This window comes from Colobus angolensis, unplaced genomic scaffold (assembly GCF_000951035.1).
Source record: "Colobus angolensis palliatus isolate OR3802 unplaced genomic scaffold, Cang.pa_1.0 Scaffold44, whole genome shotgun sequence".
In the NCBI taxonomy this organism is placed as follows: Eukaryota; Metazoa; Chordata; class Mammalia; order Primates; family Cercopithecidae; genus Colobus; species Colobus angolensis.
The window spans coordinates 3337025-3359214 of NW_012117821.1; the positions used below are offsets into that span (position 1 = coordinate 3337025).

General features: G+C 55.5%; 1 protein-coding gene across 1 annotated transcript in view; it reads right to left on the reverse strand.

The window, feature by feature from the left end:
* The window catches only part of OLFM1 (olfactomedin 1), a 35862-nt gene that overhangs the window by 3085 nt on the left and 10587 nt on the right, over positions 1-22190 (reverse strand). Inside the window, exons 4-5 of the mRNA XM_011957323.1 lie at positions 20025-20244; positions 11673-11779 (exon numbers count right to left, since the gene is read on the reverse strand). Coding sequence (XP_011812713.1) covers positions 11673-11779; positions 20025-20244 — 327 coding nt within the window. The remainder of the gene's footprint in view (positions 1-11672; positions 11780-20024; positions 20245-22190) is intronic.

Below are 22190 nucleotides of genomic sequence, written 5' to 3' on the forward strand. Positions count from 1 at the left end.
ACCCAGAGAGCATTTCCAAAGACACAGCAAGTACTCCCCAAGACCCAGCGAGTACTTCCAAAGACCCAGCGAGCACTTCCAAAGACCCAGTGAGTACTCTAAAGACCCAGTGAGTACTCCAAAGACCCAGCGAGCACTTCCAAAGACCCAGTGAGTACTCTAAAGGCCCAGCGAGTACTCCAAAGACCCAGCGAGTACTCCAAAGACCCAGAGAGCATTTCCAAAGACCCAGCAAGTACTCCAAAGACCCAGCGAGTACTCCAAAGACCCAGTGAGTACTCCAGAGACCCAGCGAGTACTCCAAAGACCCAGCGAGTACTCCAAAGTGGGGTGGAGCAGGCTCCTTGGGTGGGAAGCTGTTCCCCAACTTGTAATTTCCTGGTCCTCAGGAGAAGGAGCTGAAAGAGCCAGGAAACAGTAGTCACAACCAAAGGGTACCATGGCCTCCCTCCAAACCCAGAGAGCCAGAAAAGAGTAGCCACAACCAAAGGGTGCCACATCCTACCTCCAAACCCAGCACGCTCCTCAAAAGGAGACATGGCTATTGTGCTCTCAGAGAAAGGATGGCCCAGTTTGAAGAAAGGTTCTAGCAGGAAGGTGGGATGGGAACACACAGGCCCAGTTTGAAGAAAGAATCTAGCGGGAAGGTAGGGTGGGAGCACACAGGCGTACACGTGCAGCCATTCGCCCCTAATCCTGCCCTCTGCTTGCTTGGGATGACACCAGGTTGTGGGACAGCAGCTGCACCTATCTGTTCACTGCCATACCCCCAGCCAGGGGCCTGGCCCGTAGTGGGGGTCATACACACGTGTGCAAGAAAGGAGCTCCTTCAATGCAGAACCCAGAGCTGAAGGGGGCCTTCGAAGGGGCATAGCCACCTGGCCTAGCTGAGGTCAAATGCTCACAGCTCCAGGCAGCTCTTGTCTGCAGTGAGGACCGGCTCTCAAGGTCACCAGGAAAGGCCAGCTCCCATATCCCAATGAGACACCACGCTTGAGGCCTCTCCTCCCACCAGGTCATCACTGCAGCATGGATTGAGTCATCCCATCTGCAGGGCAGAATGTCATTAATTTGGCATTTGGGATGCTGTGAGTGTAATCACTCATTGTCACCCCTAATCCAGGGAAAGTGCCTCTCTGACAAGAATATGGGCTTTGAAGAAGGCACTGGTTGTCAAAATCAACCAAGATAGCAAACCTAGTAATGGCCCAAGTTTGGGGTCACAGAGGAAGAGATTTCTGATGATCGCTTAAATGCCAGTTGACTTGAGAATTGTCTGGACTTTGTGCAAAATGCTTTAGTCATTTTCAACCAATGTGGGAGCAAATTAGAAAGCAACGCAGTCAGGCAGAGGGAGTCTGGCAGGCTGGTGCTGCTCTGCATGCATCTGTCTGGCAATGAGACAGCTGCTTTATCCATCGAGGGCTCTGGAGCTACAGGAGACTAAGGATGAGGGAGCTTTCAGACTTGGCATTACACATGCACTAAAAATTAAAAAAAAATTATAACCTTCTTCTCAAGACATCCATTCAGATACTTACAGGCAGATGCGCTTTTTTTTTTTAATGAGATTTTTTTTTTTTTCAGCTGGGCCTCATTTGAGGCTATTATCCTTAGCCTCCCACAGACCAAACCTCAATGATGTGGGTCACAGATTAGAACTGGGAGGGGTACTGGAGGGAACGGGACCGTGCACTGAAACCCCCTTAATGACACTGCCAAAAAGCTGCCCCCTGGCCCCCTCTTTGCTTGGCTATCTCCTCAGACACGGAGCTCACTGCTTCTGAAACTCACATCTAATACCATTCCTCCCCCAGCCCTCTCCTGCCCTGCCTGGAGGGGAACCACCCCTGCCGTCACAGCACACAGAACACCTTTGACTGTGTTCATGCATCACCCCCACAAACGAGCCCTAGATCGCAGGGATGCAGGGTGACTCACCCCTGTACCCCGGGTCCGGAGCCTCCTTCCCATGGGCAGAATGGGGAGACAACAGCATGAAGTTGCTAAGGATTTTTAAATCACCTTCTCTTTCAGTACACCGGCAAATTGGACACAGGACACAGCACTCTGAAGATGTAATTGGGGGCGGGAGGGAGAACCGGCACACAGTGCTTGGGCCCTGGGTAGGGTTCAGGGGAGGCTGCTCTGAGGGTTTGCCGGTTTCTGTGGGGTAAAAACTCCTCCGAGGCTGAGATCCAGTTACCAATGGGAAAGCACCCATGCAAAGGGAGGCACACGGACCCCCAAAGGCCTTGGGATAAGGAGACCCGTGCTTCACAGTAGGCCCTCTCCTCTGAGTTCCTTCCCTCGACCTTCTCATCGGAAAGGCCTTTTTCTTCCCCTTTCTCCAAGTCCCAAGGCTCAGATCACATCCCATCAATGCCTGCGAGCTTCCTCTCTGGGGAGGCGGCCCCAAATACAGTGCCGACTTTTAGGGAGATTGAGCACTTACACCTCCGGGCAGGACCTATCATTCTCTCCAAAAAGACCCAAGGACACCCAGCAAAAGGCCAAGAGCGGAACCAGGCTACCTGGACGCCTGGTCACGTGTGTGCCCTTACTCAGGGCGCTCACTGCGCCAGACGCTGGCATCATCTCTTGCCTTCAATGATCACGTGAGCCCGTGCACCCATGGAACCGTGATCGCCCCATTTTTAGGCTAGAAAATGGAGGCCAGGGAGGTTTGGTGACTTTCCAGTGGTCAGGGCCAGGAGGGGACTCCAAATCCTGAGCTCGAAACCACCAATCTGGCCAGGGGTGATCTGCCCTGGGGGCACTGGCCATGCCCAGAAACAGTTTGGATTGTCTTGACTGGGAAGGGGGGAAAGTGTTGCTGGCATCTAGGGGCAGAGGCCAGGGGTGCTGCTACCCATCCCCACACACCGACAGCCCCCCCACAACGAGGCATGATCCAGTCCCAGATATCAGTGGGTGAGGCTGAAAAGCCCCAGCCCTGATGCGCTGCTGTCCACGCCATGAACCTGCCAGGTAAACAGCCTGTTTCCCTCTGTCCACTTATCCTTTCTGCCCCCAGGGGAACCTGGAGGGCAAACCCTCCGTCCCCACATCACCCACCAGGCCTGACCTCGGGCAAGCAATCCGTCCCTGTGCTGGGGAAGTGGGGCCTGGCCAGATGAGGGTTCGGCCGGCCTCCTCCCTCTTCCTATGGATGCAACCTGGACGTGGACATGGGTTTGAAGGCTCGGCCTGAAGATGCAGACCTGAGTGGTGAATGTGTAGGGAGGTGAAGACGGTACCCCTGGCTGAAGATTTCAATGGCTCCCACAATAGAGGATAGTTCTTTTCTAGCAGGGCTGAATTACAAAGAAGTACATTCACCCTTGACCTTTCGTGGCCCTAGCGGTCTTGAGGAAAGGTTCTGTGTGTGTCCAGCTCCCGCAGGAAAACTGTCCCAAACAGGGTGGACACACTTGCAGGGAGAAGCTTGCTGTTCCTGCCTGGCCTCATCCTTCCTGCCATAGAGCGGGGGTGGGTGAGGGGCTTGGATGACATCAGCCCTGGGGACGACACTGCACTGTGTGCAAACAGGGCTGTTCCCCATGCACACGGGAATAATCTGTGTCCGGGGCCTGGTTCTCGCCGTCTCATTCATCAGTGGTGCTGGCAGCTCTCTCCTGGCCCCTGCAGCTCTGGTGTGGCCTGTGTGAACCTTCTAGAATGCCAGTCCAGCCTGTCCCTTACCCAGTCCCCTATATTGGAGTCTGGGATCAGACTCTGCTGCCCAGCCAGCCCCTTCCTTCCTCCCCAGGTTGCCCGGTCACGTCCTTGAGTCCCAGAGCTTCCATCTCTTGCCTCTGTGCCTGCAGGAGCCGCCCTTCCGCCCCATCCCCATCCCTGCCCCAGCCCACACTCACCCCCTCGGGAAGTATTTCCTAAACCCCTGTACCCCCAGGCAGGCAGGTGTCCACTCTTGTAGTGGACTGAACAGTGGCCCCCAGAAGATAGGTCCACATCCTGGGACCTGCAAATGGGACTTTATTTAGGAAAAAGGTCTTTGCAGATAGGATTAAGAATCTCGTCTGGGCACGGGGGCTCACACGTGTAATCCCAGCATTTTGGGAGGCCGAGGCGGGCGGATCACAAGGTTAGGAGTTCAAGACCTGGCCAACACAGTGAAACCTTGTCTCTACTAAAAATACAAAAATTAGCCAGACATGGTGGCATGTGCCTGTAATCCCAGCTACTCGGGAGGCTAAGGCAGGATAATCGCTTGATCCTGGGATCCCAGGATGCGGAGGCTGCAGTGAGCCGAGATCGCACCACTGCACTCCACCCTGGGCAACAGAGCTAGACTGTGTCTCAAAAAAATAAATAAATAAATAAAGAATCTCAAGATGAGCTCATCCTGGATGAAGGTGGGCCCTAAATCCAGTGACAAGTGTCCTTATAAGAGACAGAAGAGGGGACACAGGCACAGACACAGGGAGGAGGCCACGTGAAGACGGAGGCAGAGACTGGAGTGATGCAGCCATAGCCAAGAACACTTGGAGTCACCAGAAGAGGCAGGAGCGTCCTCCCCTGTTGTCTTTAGAGCACAGCCCTGCAGGTGCCCTGGTCTGGGGCTTCCAGCCTCCGGCACTGGGTGGCAGTGAACCCCAGTGGTGCCCCCCAGGCTGTGGGAGCTCCTGCAGCAGCCACAGGACACCTCTTGGGCTTCTACACCCGTGTGCTGGGGCATCGGGCATGTGTCCCCCACCTGACTGTGAGCCCGGAGGGGAGGTCTCGCCACCTCACTGTGACCCAGCACCCCCACCCAGCTCAGGGCACAACGTGGGTCTGCCAGAGCTTTCTGACCTCCCAGGCACTGCTCTGTGGATCCCACAGAGTGAGGGGTGCGCACGTGGCTGGACTCCTGTTAATGCAGCACCAAGAAGTGCCTCCACCACCAGCTACCACCAGTCTCTAGTGAGACCCGGGGAGTTTCCACCCCTCTCTGTGCCTCAGTTCCCTCTGCTGCAAAACAGGTCCTGCCACCTGCACAGTGGTTCAGTAAATGCCAGCGATCATCATTTCTGTCCTTAGCCCAGGACTTGAGTGTCCTTGGTGGTTCTGGGTAGGCTAGACACGGACCTCAGAGCCTGCTGGAGCTCACCAGGCCCAGGCACCACCCAAAGGAAGAAGGTCGGAGGACCACCTGTGGGGACGTGGTGGTAGGGCCAGTCCATCTGAAAACCGAGACCACAGGAGGCTTGGCCTCTGGACTAGCCCAGGATGCAGCAAGACAGGCCGTGACACCCATCCCTCCACAGAATCACAGAGGCTTAGGGACCCTGTCCCCAAATCCCCAGTTCAGAGAGGCCCAGAGAGAAGGCAGGCCTCTCTCAGGGTCACATGGCCAGCTGTGCTGGCTGCCACCTGCTCTGTGCATTAGGAAGCGTGCACGCTGGTCTGGATCTTGCACACAGCACATCCAAAGCCTGCCCTGACCCCGACACGGCTTGCTTCCACCCATGTTCCCAAGGCTGCCCTCCCCCACCCCACAAAATGGCTTCCATCTATGAAGGAGACAGCGGCTCCCCGAACCTGCTCATCCCTGGATGCCCCCAGCAATGCCCTTTTCCCTCCTGCCACAGCCTCTGCAGATGGGCCTCTCCTCATCCCTCTTCCTTCTCCCCCTCAGGGACCTTGTCCCAATCTCATTTGGCAGCTCCACGTGGTGGCCCCTGTCTGTGCCCCTGCAGAAGGCAAGCCCTCCTGCCGCCGTCCTCCCAGGAACAGCACGGCGTCCACACGAGCCCCTGATGCTGAGGTCTCCCGGTGTCAAGGCATCCACAGTGGCCCAGGAGACACCTGTCCAAGAGCGGCCCTGCACAGACTGGGTGGACGGGTCACCCTCTGGCTGGGAGAGAAATGCCTGAAAGCAGGTGTGCATGGCTGGCTGGCCATCCTGCCCCGGGTCTTGGCTACACAGAGCCCCAAGGCTGGGCCCCAAGCTCAACCCAGGGGCACCAATTATCTCCTATTTTCCAGGTGCTGGAGACACAGGCCCTGTCCTCCCAAAGCTTCTGACCTCATGAGGGGCCATGGCTGCATGCAGAAGTCCTCCTGCTGGAAGAATCTTGGGGTTTCCCAGGCATAGGAAGGGGAGACCAGAGAGAAAATTCCGGGAGCAGAAAGCCAGTGCAGCCTGGAGGGAACAGGAATCTTAGACAGCAGAGACCAGAGACTCTTCTGCAGGTGCCTCTCCCAACTGAGAGCCCTGCAGGGCAGGTGGCCCCCGGTGCTGTCTGTCCATGGAGTCCTCTTGGTGAATCAGTGGCCGGCGCGTGTCCCTCCCTGACCTAACTGCTCTTTGTTCATAGCTGGGTGGGCTGCTGTGTGCTATGGGCTGAAATCTGGTGTATTAGAGCCACTGGTGCTGCCGCCACCGCGTGTGCTGAGAGCCCCTGTGCAGGTCTGCCCTTTCTAATCATGACACCGAGGAACAGAAGGTTAAGAATGTCCTGGCCAGGCACGGTGGCTCACACCTGTAATCCCAGCACTTTGGGAGGCCGAGGTAGGAGATCACGAGGTCAGGAGATGGAGATCATCCTGGCCAAAATGGTGAAATCCTGTCTCTACTAAAACGCACACACACACACAAATTAGCCAGAAGTGGTGGCGCACACCTGTCATCCCAGCTACTCGGGAGGCTGAGGCAGGGGAATTGCTTGAACTCGGGAGGTGGAGGTTGCAGGGAGCCGAGACTGCGCCACTGCACTCCAGTCTGACGACAGAGCAAGACTCTATCTCAAAAAAAAAAAAAAAAAAGAATGTCCCAAAGGTCACAGAGAGACGAAGACTCCAGTGCGGATCCGCCCTGAACCTCTGTGCGCAGCTGTGAACCACGCTATCCACAGGGACCCCACAAAGGAGCTGACTGGTGACACCTGATGTCCCCAACAGCTCTGCAACACACCCGCCCTCAGCACAGGCAGGAAACGTCAGATTCCCAGCCCCAAGATGTAGGAAGAGCAGGGGGTCAGGGCGGGACTCAGGCCTCCTGAGGGTCGTGGGGGTCTCTGCGCACTGATCATCCTTCTCTAGTTCAATGGACCACATGCTACAGTCCCTGGGAGCCTGTGGCCAGATGCTGAGCAAGGCCACCGCTCAAGCACAGCCTCCCTCTAATTCCACCACACCGGCTGAAAGGCCCCAAGGTCCTGCCCAAATCCCCTCCCCAAACCCTGAGGGTTTCTTTGCTGGAAAAGATAAAATAAAGCAACGGGTGGGTACTTCCTTCTCAAACACACAATGCGTTTGTAAATACCGTGCTTTCAGGGGACCAGGCTTCTCCAAAACCAAGGCCCAGCACAGCTTCCCGTGTAAGAAAAACTGGCTGTCTGAACCTCTGGGCCGCATTTCGGCTGCGTGTGGTGCAGTTTACTGAGAATGTGGGATTTTCCTAATTGTGCCAATTACTTTCATCAGCTTCCCAGCGAAGAGGGCCTCTCGGTTCAGGGTAGAGCTGGACGATGGGCACGGACCTGGCACCGCCGTCCCAAACGCCTCTGATGCAGCCCCCGGGAGGTGGGAAGAAGGTGCTGTTTAGAGGGCTCTGGTGTAGGGACTTGGGCCCGCGCGGCACTTCCCTTTGGTTTGGCGAGCCTCTGTCACACGTCCTCCCGACAGAATTGCTAACGTCAAGGAGCCTGGGCTGCTGGAAAAGACACTCTCACGGGGGCCGTAGCTGAATGGGCGGTGGGAAAGAGGTGGGGATTCTGGCAGTTTCTGCCGGAGGCTCCACTGGGGGAGTGAAGGCTGAAGGGGAACGATTCTTGGTTCTGGGAACGTCCATCCTCACACTGAGAAGTAGTTTGAAGGGACGCTGATGTTTATTGCACCACTGGCGGTGGGCTGACCACTGCCTGCACCCACACGATTTTATGCATTTTGGATATTTCCACCTTCTGGAAAAAAAGATCCTGTAGGATCCTTATAAAATATCTAGATGGCCTTGACGCCGTTCAGATGATGGGAAAGGACTTTGAAACACTAAGCTAAGCTTGCTACTGTTTGTAAAATGCCAGTGTTTTCCTAATGATATCACCCCTTCGAACATGAATTTCCTGGGGTGTTGGGAGTAGCACTGGCCCTCTTTTTGGTGTCTGGTGTCTGCTGATGTGAGCTGACCTGAGACTTTTATAGGAAGCGGGTCAGAAAGGAGGAGGCAGATGTCAGGCTCTGGAAGGCAGCCCGTGGTCAGAGCAGGCCAGGAGCCTCGGAGCTGGGGAAGGGGTCCCAGAACTCACATGGTCTCCCTGTGGGCGGGAACACAGCCTGGCAGAGCATTCATGCATCAGGTTGAGAGCTGGTCACCCTCCACACAGCCCTTCCCTCCTCCAACACCGAGGCAATGGGACAGGCGGGAAAGAAAGGGGGCGCTGTGGGGCCTGGTGCCCTGGGAAGCGCAGGGGTGGCTCCCTGCTGAGAAGCACGGGGTGGGGGGGGGGCGGTTCTCAGTGCTCAGCACAGGCTGGGCACACAGACGGTGCTTAATAAGTGAACCGAGAAAGGCCTGATGCAAAGGCGTCCCAAGCTAACTCTGTTCTGACAGCTTCGCAAGACCCTGCAAGCTGGCTCAGGACCGTCCCTCCTGGGGTCACATGAACGCGCAGATTCCGCAGGTCCCCCCCGAGCCGGGCTCTCTACTAGGCAGTCCCGTTGCACTTCTCCCCTCTGCCCTTGGCCACACCCGTCTTACACTGCCCTCCATGGGAGCCTGCGCTGAAGCCAACATCGATTTTGTTTTCTTTCTTTTGGAGCGAGTTATTGGTCTCCTGTGTGTGTGATCAAAACTGAATGGGAGATTGGAAAAGATCAAAACCAACCAACCACGGCTGGCCTAGATCAATGGCAGGACCTGGGGACGTGTCACTTAGCACGCTGGGAGTTGGAGGCTGCGCTGAGCATATGGCTTGGAGTGACTGTGGTCGCCGAGGCTCTGAGCAGGCCCCCGGTGGCTCCTCTGCCAGCCCCAGCACCCATCTCCCCCGCTCCCCTGCCAGGGATCCCTCCTCCTGGGGCTTCTCCCCACACTCTACTTGCCACCAGAGCCTCTTTCCCTGGAGGGCGATCCAGTCATCAAGCAGAAAATAGATGCCTAATGATCAAAAGCATCCATCAGCACCACGACAGCTTTGCAAACCCACACCCTGGCTGCGCTGTGCAAAGCAAACAGCCAGGGCTTCCAGAAGCCCCAGATCCTAGGCACCTAGAAAAACGATAACCTGACTAGCGCTCCCTATGACAAAGGAAGGGGATATAAAAACAGGAGTCAAGAGGCCTACACATGAGGCGTTAGATACAGACAGAGCAGTGCAGTTCTGGGGGGCATTAGATATAGACAGAACAGTCCAGTCCTGGGGGGCATTAGGTCCAGACAGAGCAGTCCGGTCCTGGGGGGCGTTAGGTCCAGACAGAGCAGTCCGGTCCTGGGGGGCGTTAGGTCCAGACAGAGCAGTCCGGTCCTGGGGGGCGTTAGGTCCAGACACAGCAGTGCGGTCCTGGGGTTGCCCTCTGCAGCAGCAAGGTGACTGCTTCCTGCTCACAGATCTCAACACCACCAGAGTGGGTGTGTGGGGTCGTTTTCCTGCTCTGCGTAGTGGGATGGGCCAGATTGCAGGGAGGTGGGAAGGGCACTTATAAGGGGAGGGTGGTGTAAGGGGACTTAGCTTGGAGTGTCAGTGCATGCTACAGACAGGCGCTCCATACTCCCGAGACCCTTCTGCCTCTGGGGGTAAGAACGTGGTCTTGTCATCCACACTGAGATGCCGATGACCCTGATGCTGGAAGGTCCTAGGGAGGACAAAGCAGGATGGGCACGCAGACGGCTGCATTAAGGCCCTGTCCTTCCCCCTGCTATTAAGGGAGCTAATGCATGAAGAGAAGTGCTTTGGACAGAACCTGCACATGGGACCCACTTGCTTTTTTTTTTTTTTGAGACAGAGCCTCGTTCTGTCACCCAGGCTGGAGTGCAGTGGTGTGCCTCCTGGGTTCAAGCGATTCTCGTGCCTCAGCCTCCCAAGTAGCTGGGATTACAGGTGCATGCCACCACGCCTGGCTAATTTTTGCATTTTTAGAGAGACGGGGTTTCACTATGTTGGCCAGGAAGTTCTCAGACTCCTCTGACTTCAGGTGATCCGCCTGCCTCCGCCTCCCAAAGTGCTGGGACTACAGGTGTGAGCCACCACGCCCGGCCCTGCTTTCTAAGTGCCGGCCAGCATCACCTTGTTTTCACTTCCGTATTATGATCATCATCACCAAACATCTGTGGCAAGTGCACGTTCCTAATTCTGAATATAAGTGGGGTTTTCCAGTGGGGATGTGGACTGAAAGAGTGGTCAGAGTCTTCACAGCTAATTAAATTGTTAGAAAACTTCCAAGCATCAGCTGTCACTTTTTAGAAAATAGGACAGAAAAACCTTCTCCCTGACAAATACCGAACACCAATTGTATCGCAGCTCTGCAGTCTGGCCAGCCCCTCCAGATGGGGACAGGGGCCACTCCCATGGGAGGCCGGGGGATCAAGACACATGCAACAGGCTCTCGCAAGCCTGCCAGTCCCTCTCCTCGCCCCAGCCATCTTCCTGGAAGGAGGGAGTATGCTGGAGGCAGTGCCACCCATGTTTTAAAGAGAAGAGATTTCGTGGAAATGGTGGCAATGGTGAAGGAGGGAGGCAAAGAGATCAGAAATCGGAGGGGAGAGAGCTGGGTCCATCCCTTCCATCAAACCCACTCCAGATGAAGCTTAGAGGCTATCTCACATTTCAAAGGGCCTTTCTCAGTCAGCAGAGCTGGGTTGTTTGTTTTTAAATGTTTATTTTCTAAGTGTCCTGCAAACCCCTGAAGGAAAGGGGGGCTGGGTGAGCAACGCCCACTCTGGCAGCAACAGCTCAGTTTGCAAATCAAGGGACAGCTTCCCTCCTCCAGTGGGAGCCTTGAGAGGGAACTTGCTCTGGAGGGAGGCTACAAGCCCATGCTGCCCGTGTCCAGGGGTCTGTGCCCCAGGGGCCGAGCGGGGCCGGGCCTCACCATCGGTCAGGCAGCCGCCCTCACCTCCCCATTTTTCAAAGGGGCTCTAACGTAAAACCCAGCTCCCCAGATAAAGAGAAATATGGTGCCTGTTTCTCTCTCCTCTTCTGAGGTTTCACCCAGTGGGGAAAAGCCTGGGAAAAAAGAACGTGGCCTCTTTCCTAAATCAAAAGAAACATGAGCCTCCATCAGCCATGAAAGGAATGGCAAATGAAATACAAATGAGATGTCATTAAAACAAGAAAGGCCTAATGAATTCTCTTCCTGAAGCGGAGGCAAGGGCCGGAAAAGACAGGGCTGTGTTTTGGCTCCAGAGAAACGGACTTGGGGCACCAGCCCAGCCCAGTCCAGTCCGGCCCACTGGGGCCGGGGAGGGGGCCTTGAAGGGGTCTGCAGCCATGTAATGGGATACCATCATCCTCATGTCACTCCTTGGCCCATGCTATGACTCTGGATTAGCACAGAGGCCTGGGTCCCTCCTGAAAGTCTTCCAGGAACAAACTCCCCCAGGCACCAAGCTGCTCAGTCCACAGGCCCTGGAGGGTGGGCGTGGCTTGTACCCATGTCTGAGGCCCACCAGGTGTCTGAAAGTGCCCTTGCCCAAATGACCCCCTATGGCATAAGGGGACACTCACCCGGTTATCGCCTTCAGGGGCAAGAGGGTCTGTCATCCAGGATCCAAACCTCGAGCCGGAGGTCTTGACAGTCACGGGGTCACTGATGCCCGTCAACTTCCCACAAGCTGGAAAAGAGCACGCAGGTCAGGAGAGGGAGGGCGGGGGCCCCGGCCCGCGGTGGTCACCCTGACCCTGACTGCCCAGAGCACATGTGCCATGTGGTGGCTTCTCCTCTTGCCCTTGGGGTCTAGGGTGCTGTGGAAAGATGCTCACGACCTTGTTTTCACAGACAATCCCCCCCCCCCGTCTCGGAAAAGCTACCTCCTCCCCAAAACAGAGCAGCTGTGGCCAGGATAGCAGTGAAAAGCTGTAAGCAGACAGCCGCCCTCCTGGGCTTCATCCCTCCTCAGCCTGCTGCACCCATGGCCTGGGGATGGGGGTGCCGGAACAGCACCTCTAGGAGAGAGGTCAGCTCTTCCAAGACTCAATTTTCTTCTCTTGGAAATGGGAACAGCAGCAGCTCCACCCCCAAGGGCATTAGATGTCATGCCCTGACAGCCCAGCCCGCGTGGGGCACAGTTAGGTGCAGTGCGAGACACTGCATCCAGGCAGGCCCTGTCCCACCACGGAGCAGCAACACCACCAGCGGCCCCGGAACTGACCGGGACAAAGGCCACAGCTGCCTTCCCGCAGAAGGAGCCTGCGCGCTTCTCCCACAGGCGTGAGCCAGTTGCTTCTGCCTGTGGGAGGAGCCTAGGCTGGAGCGCTGGGATTTTGAGCACCAGGGTGGAAGGGATCCTGGATGTGACCTCAGCAGCCCTCCGTCTCACAGAGGACCATGGAGGTGAGGAGGGACACACCCGGGGCACCCGGTGATTCGGGTTGAGGCTGGAGCCCCCCACACCCCTGAGGGCTCAGGGCGGCTGCCACACCCATTGCACAGGAACACAAATTCCTCCTGCCCGGAGGCTGGCGTGTCTGCACAGCCACGCAGCTCTTCCAGAAGGCACGAGCCTCAGCCGCCCTCTGAAGGACCAAAAACTCCTGATTCTAGCAGGGACCCTGGACGGGAAGTGGCTGGCTTCCCTGCAGAGGGTAGAGGAAGGGCCCCTCCGCCGCAAGCCCCCGCACCCTGCCCTGACCCTCCCGGCCAAGCCCGCCTGTGACCTCCTTGGTCTGCGTGGCACCCTTGGTGGGCTTGCGCGAGCACATGAGCTCAGAGGCCATCCACGTGCGGGGGAAGACTGCGGGCGAGTGTGTCTGGACCTCGGCTCAGCCAGGATAATCCAGTAGGCAAGCAGGGTGGGGCAGGCTCCAGGCTGGTACCCAGGAGGGCACAGCCCGGCCACTCCCATGCTCAGCGCAGGTCTTGGGGTGCCTCCCACTCTCTCTCAACTGGAAGTGGCGAGTGTGCCTGTTATTGGCATCACACAAGACCAGAATGAGGAACGCTCCCGGCCCCGCCGGCGTGGAGGTGTCTCCGATACTGTGGGTTGGTGGGAGAGTGTGCATCCAGGCAACAGGGGCTTTCAGAGGGACAAGGAGCCCACCACCCGCAGAAAAAGACTGGGTTTGTCCCCAAATTCCCTTTGAGTCGGGCTGTACTGCTCCGAGGCCCTGGCAACCTGGCTCCCGGTCTGCCGCCTCTGCCCCGATTGGAAGAAGAAATGTCACAGCCCTTCCTTCCCCTCCTCCTCCGTGCTCATTCCCCTGTTCCCACTTTCAGGAGGCATTATGTGCTTTCCCAAGTAAATATTGTCCCCTCATGGCTGGAGGCTTTCCGGCAGTGGGGCCGGGTGAGAGGCTGCCAGGGTCTGCTCGGCCATAGTCCACATGGGCTCCAGGCCAGGGCCATGCCTCCCATCTGTGGGAGGAGAAGCAGCAGAAGAAAGGGATGGAGAGGAGATGGCCACAGCTGACTGGCGTCTATGGGGACAAGAAGTAAGAAGATGTGGGGGGTCTGAGAAGTCTTACTAGAGGCTCCTCTTCCAGGAGAGCCCGGTCCAGCTTTTCACCCCAGTGCAACTTGTGGGCGGAGAAGGGGAGCTCAGGGTGGCCTCACTAAGGCCCTGGAGGAGCGTGAGGCAGGAGGTGGGAGGCAGGAGCCATGGCTGGGCTCACCCCTCACCCTCCGGCTGCTGAGGGGCCCTGGGCTTCGGGGGAGACAGCAGCTCCCTCTGCACTGGGTGGGTGCTGGGAGAAGCCCTTCACAGCCCCTCTGCAGCCTTCCCTGCCATCCAGAGGCCGGTGTCCCCTAAGACAGCGCTGTGGCCCTGGGAGCGTCCCGTGAGGGCTCTCCACACCGTGGTTCTGTTAGTGGTCCGGAAGGAGAAGCCTAGAAGAGCGGCGGCCCCACACTGGGTTTTCCATCCAGCAGTGCACGTGGGCTCTGGCCACTTCAGCCTCCTCAGTCAACACACCGGCCCTTCCGTGACGCTGGCCCACACTAACACCCGGAACCACACCCGCAGTAGGCTCATCCCTGTCGCATGACCTCCCAGAAGGAGACCAGGTGTCTGCCCTCCACCTCGCAGGCAGCCAGCAGAGGCCAGAGGCAGCAAGTCAGTGCTGGGCTCCGTTCCGCCGCCTGGCCTGAGCCCCTCCCTGCTGGTTCACGCAGCTTTGTTCCAGCGGTCCCTCCACCTGGCGTGCCAGCCCCAGCCCCGCCTTCCCACCCACCTTCACTGGCTTGCCCCAAACGGACACCTCTGCCCTAAAGACGTGTCCCTCCTTCACTCTGCCTGGCCTGCTTGTCCTCACTGGAGCCGGAGCCAGCTTCCCACCGTACATCTCCTGGGGCTGCCGAGGAATGTCTGGGTCTTGCCGCCCCAGGGAAGAAACTTCCTGCACTCACCCTGTTTCCTCCAAAACGCAGTCTGGGTTTGTATGGAATGAATGAATGAATGAATGAATGAATGAATGAATGAATGGCTCATTGCTCAGAAAAGCCTCCTAAGTTGAAGGCTTCACTCTCCATCTCAGTGGAGGAGGCAGTGGGGAGGGAGGGTCACCCTCTTCCCTGGAGGATGCTCTGTAACCCCCTCTTCTCCTTATCTATAGATGGGGTAATAACAACAGCGCCCCCTCAGAAGGCTGCTGTGAGAATTAGGGCAGGGACCACCAGAGAGCTTTTGGGACAGCACCTGCCACCGAGTCAGAGCTCCACAGAGGTCAGGAGGCATCAATGGGGATTCAGACTGAGGACGTGCAGAGAAGGTGAGCCCAGGTCAATGTGGTCTTCACCCCTCCCACTTCATCCCGCAAGCCCTCCAGAGGATAGCTCTGCCCCAGGCCCACCCTGCCCGGGTCAAGGGCTCCCTCCTCCCTCCTGCATGGGCCCCACTGGCTCAGAGCTGAGCATCACCCTCTCCAGCACCCTCTTTTAAATGCAAAAGTGACCCCTTGAAATGAGCCTTAAAATCCTGGCTTAGTGAGGGCGGGGAAGGGTGAGGCTGGCTCTGCAGCCTGCTCTTCCAACTGCTGGCTGCAGGCACAGCCCCCAGGGCCCTCGGGGCTGGAGGCCACCTGCCCTCCTTGAGTCAGGGAGTTATTTTTGGTTCTCCATCCAGACCGCTTCTGCCAAGACCTCAGGAACTGACAGGATCTAAAAAAGCCCATGGCAGAGCCTCAGCAGAATCTTGGCACATCCAGTTCAGGAAAGCGTCCCTCTCCAGTCACGAGCACTCAGGATGCATGCACAAGGAGGGAAGAGGAGGGGAGAGGCAGGAGAGGGCTGGCTGGGCTTCCTGCACTGCTGGAGGCCCAGGAAATGGCCCAAATGGGCTCTGTCTCCTAGGAAGGCCTAGGCTGGGAGGGCTGGCATGCTCAGCTGGAGAGGCAGGCCTCCCGAGGGCCCCAGAGGGGCTCAGAAGGCAGGGTGCTGTGCAAGGCCAGGAGCCTGGACAAGCCGATGCCCCTGCGGATGAGACAATCTGCCTCTTGCTATTCCCAGGAGGAGACCACTTCTGAGCAGCAGCCTGGATGATCTCATAGAACAGGCCTGGGGAGATGCCCGCCGAGGACCTCAGGCCAGAGACAGAGGGGTCTCTGGGCAACCCCAGAGACGGGCCAGGAGGGCTGAGTGCCCTGAAGCAGGCAGACAGGGTTCCTGGCCTGCCGCCTGTCCTCTGAGTCTATCCTCCTTGGTCCCAGCTTTTATCCCCCGCAATCCAGGAAGACTTAAGCTGGAAGAAGTCTGCAGAGCTGGGAACTTGGACGAACCAACGTCCAAGATACAGATGAAAGAAGCTGAGAACCATGCAGCATCCCCGCCAGGCCTCGAGATCAGACCCAGGGCCTGGGCTGGGGTGACCACTGAGAAAAGGGTCATGGCAGACCCTCTTCCTCGCACGGCATGGAAGGACGGGCCTCCAGGAGACTCTCACCGCCTGTCATCTGGAGAACTTCCTGGGAGGAGCCCTGGCCGCCCGGGGCCCCACTCACTCAGTGCTTATGAGCGGCTTTTTAGATTTCGGTTTATTTCCTCCCCCGTCATTCTAGTGGGTTTTCTTTCAGAATCCACTGGCAAGGGCTTAACTCTCTATCCTTGAACGCACCATGTGTGCCGGTGACAGTGGCTCACTGTCTAGCTCCACTCAGGGCCAGGGGCAGGAGGAGACAGACGCTCTCTCTGCCTGGCTGACCCTTTCTCACATCTCGGGGTCAGGGAACAAGAGGGAGGTTTCAAATTCCTCTCCCCCAGGACAGAGTGTAGAACACGGTGCCAGAGCCAAGCCCCAGGCCCTGACAGCCCAGGCTGGGATGGGGACCTGCAACTGGACTTGCATCAACCTAGATACCCAGGCAGGCCCAGCTCCCAGCGGCTGGCAGGGGACTCTGAAGCTGGAGCCAGTGGGCTTTGTTAAGATGTGCTCCAGTGAAACAAGAAGACCCGATTGACCCTGAAGCCCGGGCTCTGTCTGTGCTTATGGGTGTCTGGGGGCTTCCTCCTCACCCTTTGGGGCAAAAAAAAGAAACGAAGGAAGCCTTTAGCACCAGAGTGCCAGGATGGTATATCTGGGAGGAGCCCTTCCAATCAGCTGGCCCCTTCATTTATAGAGAGGACCACGGAGGCCTGAAGCCAACAGGTACATGACACATCCCGGGAGCTCCATGGGTAGAGCTGTGTCATGCACTGACCCTCTCTTCTGGCTGCGCTTAGCTTCGCTGCTGGGGCATCTGACTGCAGGCTCCCCTGGAGAGAGGGCCCTAAGCCCAGCTTAGGGGACGAGGCCAGGGGTACGTGGCAGCCCTGCCTCTCCCCTTGCCTGGCAACAAGACTTGCTCCAGGGGAACCGACAAACTGCCTGCCTTCCAGAGGATGCCTGAGAGGAAAGGTTCAGATTCAAGTTTCTGGCTGGGCCATTAGGAAAATTATACAATGCCATCAAAACAGGGATCTTCAGAATTGGAAACTGAAAGCTGATGGAGCCCTGGTCCTTGTTTTCTCTGTTTCTGAGTACGTTCTGGGGTCAGGAATTGTCAGCAACAGTGACTTGAAGACGGTAGCAGCAAGGAGAGAACTATCAGGAAGACTTTGGAAGAGGCTCTCCTCCAGGCTTACCGCAGGAAGGGAACCCGGTAAGCTAGAGCATGGAACCTGCAGTCACTAGACCATGGAACCTGCAGTCAGACTTCACACCAGCAGGTGCAGCAGGCACACCAAGAAACTGCGGGGTCTGGGATGGGGGAGGAAACTGCCCCCTACTGGATGCCACGTCTCGCAGAAGCCCTGCCCACCCAGGATGGCCGGCAGCATGTGCTGGCTCCACCTTGCAGAAGGTGGGTCTCCTCAGCAACCTCCCAGCAAGGAAACAGGCTGCCAGGGTGGTCCTGAGGTGGGTGCCCATTTGCAAGGCTAAAATGAAGCTAAATTAAGCAGCTGCAGGATATTAATTTGGCGCTTAAGTTACTGAGCTTGAACGAAAGCCTGGGAAGAGGGAGGAGGAAGATCAGCAGCTGCTAAATCTTTCTATCTGTGTGTCTATCAATCATCTGTCAATCAATCAATCATTTATCTATCTAACTACCTATCCAGTCATCAGTCGGCTATCATCACCTCTCTATCCGTCGACCTACCTGCCTACCAGCACCTCCTCTGCTAGGCACAGTGCTGAGCTCAGGATCTGAAGGACTTCCATGAATTATCATTCTGTGAATTACCCCAGAGCTCAGGGACTCCCTGCACCATTTTACAGATGAGGAGGCAGCTAAAACTCGAGAGGGTAAATGCCTTGGGGGAGTCGCACAGCTATCGAGTGGCGCTTACTACCTTACAGAGCTGCCTCCTCTACGGGGGGAGCTCAGTTTGCTGTGTGTCAAGATTAGTCAGGTGCTGGCTACAGGCAGATGCCAGGGCCCCACCTGCAGAAGCTCTGATTCAGCAGCTCTGCCTACGTGTCGCAGCCCTTCCAAAGAAAGAACTAAACGCAGAGGTGAAACCAGGCAGCTGCACTCCAAAGGTGGGAAAAAGAGGGCCTCTGGAGGCCTATGAACCCTCTCTCTTTACTCCCAAATCAATGGTGTTAGCAGCCCAAGGACAGCCATGTGATCTCTTTCACAAGACCCAGGATTTGAAGCTACAAGGTAAACTCACCCAGCTACTAAAAATAGGCCAAGCACAGATGGGAAGGCCAGCTCATCCGGGAGGGGTGGTGCCCCCTCGGAAAGGCCCTTGGCTTCTCACGATTTGCAACTTTTTACTCCAAATCCCTACTTTGCTCTCTTGATTCCTTGACTGGAAAATGTGGAGGTTTTTTCTGGGTTTCTCTGTGATGTGCCCTGTCTATTCCAGGGAGGAAAAGACACCGCTCATGGGGAAATACATAACGACAACAGAAAGACCCTGCCACTGGATACTTCCAAGGGAGACCCCATCCGTGGGAATGTTTGGAGGTCCCGGAGAAAGGGGCAATGGTGAGGTCACTCAAGGTCATGATGGGGAGAACGCCAAAGATAGCACCCAATGCAAACAGTCATACAGCCTCATGATCGTTCATACAGCCCTGTCATCGTCAACATTCACACAACTCCTAGAAAGTCAAACTGGAAAGCCATGGTGGAGGCCGTCTGGCCCAGACGCCCCTCCTGGGACTGTCTGAGGTCACCCAGCCACTGTCACCCCAGGGCTGGGCACCCTGGAGCACGGAGCCGAGAGAATGCAGTTAGCAGCCCCCACGGGACACAGCCAGCGTGCACTCATCACAATGGATTAGTTCTCCAACCCCCAGCATTTCTTACTGTCTCTGTTTCAGGACTGGGGAACTTGAGGCTCTGTGCGTTCACCGAGGATACCTAGAACAGCGTTTAAAAATCACCGAAAGTGGGAACCTGGGAAAACAAGGGTTTGGCTGACTCTTCTCTTTCCCCTTGAATATTCTCTCTCTTCGCCTGACTAACAACACTAGAGGTTTTTCTTTAAAGTGTTCTCTGTGGATGTTTTAGGTTTATCATAAGGCGCTTGGAGTGTGTGTGTGTGGAAGGGAGGGTAGAAATAAAAAGGTAACCAAGTTAGAACATCAGAGAAAGCCTGAGATAAACTTCCTAAGGCAAAATCACCCTAAAATTACCCTACGTTACCCTAAAAAGTAGATAGTATGAAAACAACAACCTTTGTGTTATTAAAAAAAAAAAAAAAAAACAGCTTGGTGAGGACAGATGGTTAATATTTCTTAAGAAAAACTAGAAGTGGAATTGGGATTTGAAATGTGCTATTTAAAAGCAGACTCAGACACTAACGTGTTAAGATTTCTCCTAGTGATGAACTGGAAAGTTGGTAAGGTGAACGGGTAATCAATCAGAAATAAGAATCCAAATAGGTCACCCCACACTGGGGGTTTTTCTCAGGAAACATACCGAGGAAGGGGCTCATTTGCTCAGAGGCTCCTCCCCTTCCAGGCTGTGAGCAGGGGCTCCCTCCCGTGCTGTGAATGGCAGCTCTACTGTGATGTGATTGAATTTGGCTCCCTTTTTTATTCAAACTATGCATGATTCGGTATTTCAGGAGCTCCACCAGCCCCCGTTCTCCATCCAGAGGAAGCTGAGATGTATATTTCCAGCCCTGTGAAACCGGTGTCTTCAATGCGCACACACACACAGTCCGCATGCGCACACACAATCCGCCAGATGGTATGCTCTGTTTTTCCAGATGTGTGACTCAGCGGGGTCTGTGGCCTCCGCACAAGACCCAGCTCTGAACAATACCCTAGGATGGGTGCGGCCTACGCTCCTCCTCTGCTGCCTCTCAGGGTAGCCCTGCCCAGGAGCCCTAATCCAGCCATCACCTCGCGAACCTCAGCACCACTCCCTAAGCCTGCGCGTGTGCCGGAGGTGGGCAGTGCGGCGCCACGTCCCGCAGGGTACTGGGCCTACCTAGTTTTTGCATGCATGCACGGAGCCTTTCTTCAAGATTGGACACTCTGCTCTGAAGTTCATCGTAGTCATGGGCGCCAATCTCCTCTTGCAGCTCGTTAAGGACTGACGTCAGATTCTGGACCTCCTCTTTAAACTGCAATACCAATTTGGCATCGGCCTTGTACTCTTCCAACACAGGTATCAAAGGCCTAAGTTCATCCATTTTCGCTTTTATCGCCTGTAAGGTTAAAATAAGCTGGTTCAGTGCGATGCATGCAAGAACTCTCACACCCTGCCTTGGCCTGGCTTCTCTCTAGGTGAGGGCAAGTGTGTATATTCCCGCTTTATTTACAGGCTGATTTATTCTGGTCCAAATGAGTCAGAAGAGCATATTAAACAGTCCTCAGAACACCAACATATTTGGGAAAGGTCTTTATTGTCAGTTTAGAATGCAACATCTTAAGGTTACATGCTTTGAGTCACATACACGAAGTTTTTTTTTTTTTTTCTTTCTTTTTCAAAAAGTGCATTGACAAGGGTTCAAACTATTCATGAAATGCAGCTACAGTCGCATGCAAAGGAGGATCCTGGTTGTATTCAAGGTTCCTTAGTGAAATGGTGCTAAGTATTGGAAAATAATAGTAAAAATGCATGGTGCAAAAAGCTCTCTGGCTCTCTTTCATGGTTACATGGGAGTGGACTGCTTCTTCAGTCACTGCAGCATTGAAAAAACTCTTTAAAGTTAGCCCTGCAAGTAAGAAAATGAAATACCGTTGAAGAACTAGCTCACTAGCCTGCCTGAAACAGACAGCCATCAGGAAACACATATTTGCATGGTCATTTAGAAAAATCCCGCTGTAATGCTCGAGTTAGTCAAAACAAACTGCTTGAAGAGTTATTGAGATCCCCTCATCACATTTCTGCCGGAATTTCTTTTAATGCAGTTTAGCACGGTCAAGGCAAGCGCTTGCTTTTCTTCCCCCAAAGCCACAGCACCCCAAAATTGGAAACTTGGAGGGAGAGATGCCTGTGTCAACCACGTTTGCCAAGATGAGCTACCTCCCAGTTGCTGAAGACACCCCCAATCGTTACAGGAGTCTGCCGGCCGCAGAGAAGGGAGTGCTGGCTCAGAGACAGAAATCCTTTTTGGTCAGACAGGTCAACATCTACTCTTTCCAGAGTAATTCATGATGACCAGCCAGATGCAAGGACAAAATGTCCACCTGCCTCTGCTGAGCGCAATCAGCTCGTTTCACCTCAACGGGATTGGGCCTGCTATTCTTTTATTTATGATATAGATTTATAACTTCATTAGCTTGCCATTTCATCTATTTCATGTATCGTTTTAAAAAGAGAATTAGTTCTTGCCTCACGCAGGGAGCACATCAAAGAAAAATATTGGCACAAAAAGGACGGGAAGACAGAGACAGGGCATGTCACCAGTTTCCGGTCGGGCGAGGGTGCGTCACTGGACCTGTTCCTTCACATCTGGGCTGGATTGCTAATTAAAATGCATGTATACCTTAATTAAGGTGGCATATAATGTTTCAGTCGAATTATACTGAGATGGAGTCAACTGGGGGCATAGCTCTACCTGGCTGCACATATGTATCTATGATTTTAGGGCAAACACACACCAGTTTTAACGTCCAGAGTTACCCGGAGAAGCAGAACGCTTCCCGCGAGATGGAAAGGAGGCTGGCGTCTCCCTCTTCTTTCCCTGCACCGTCTATGGCATGCCTTGTCGTGGCTAGATTAGGTCAGATGTGAAAAGCTGCCCTGAGAGATTCCTGCTCCAGAATGGTTCTCATCGATTCAGCTAATCCTTGGCTAATGTGATTTACCTGCAGCAGCTGCAGGATGACAAGGGCCAGTAACGATGTCCCTTCCCAGCTGATATTCGACTTGGCTTGGGCAGCACAGGACTCAGACCCCTGGCTTCCAAACCACACTGACGGGGGCTTGGGGGCGAGTGTGTGCTGCGGCCGCCACTCAGGCCACCCCCCGCCGCCAAGATGGCTTCTGCCAAACCAGGGCCAGTGGTGGCCTCCCTACTGCCAAGGGCAACAGTCCTTTCCAGGCACAGAGCAACCTTTGCTGTGCTTCTCCCCGCCCCAAATGACCATTTCTGTAGGGAAAGGGAAAGCACGAAGGGAAAGCACACCCGGCCTCAGAGGAGGAGAA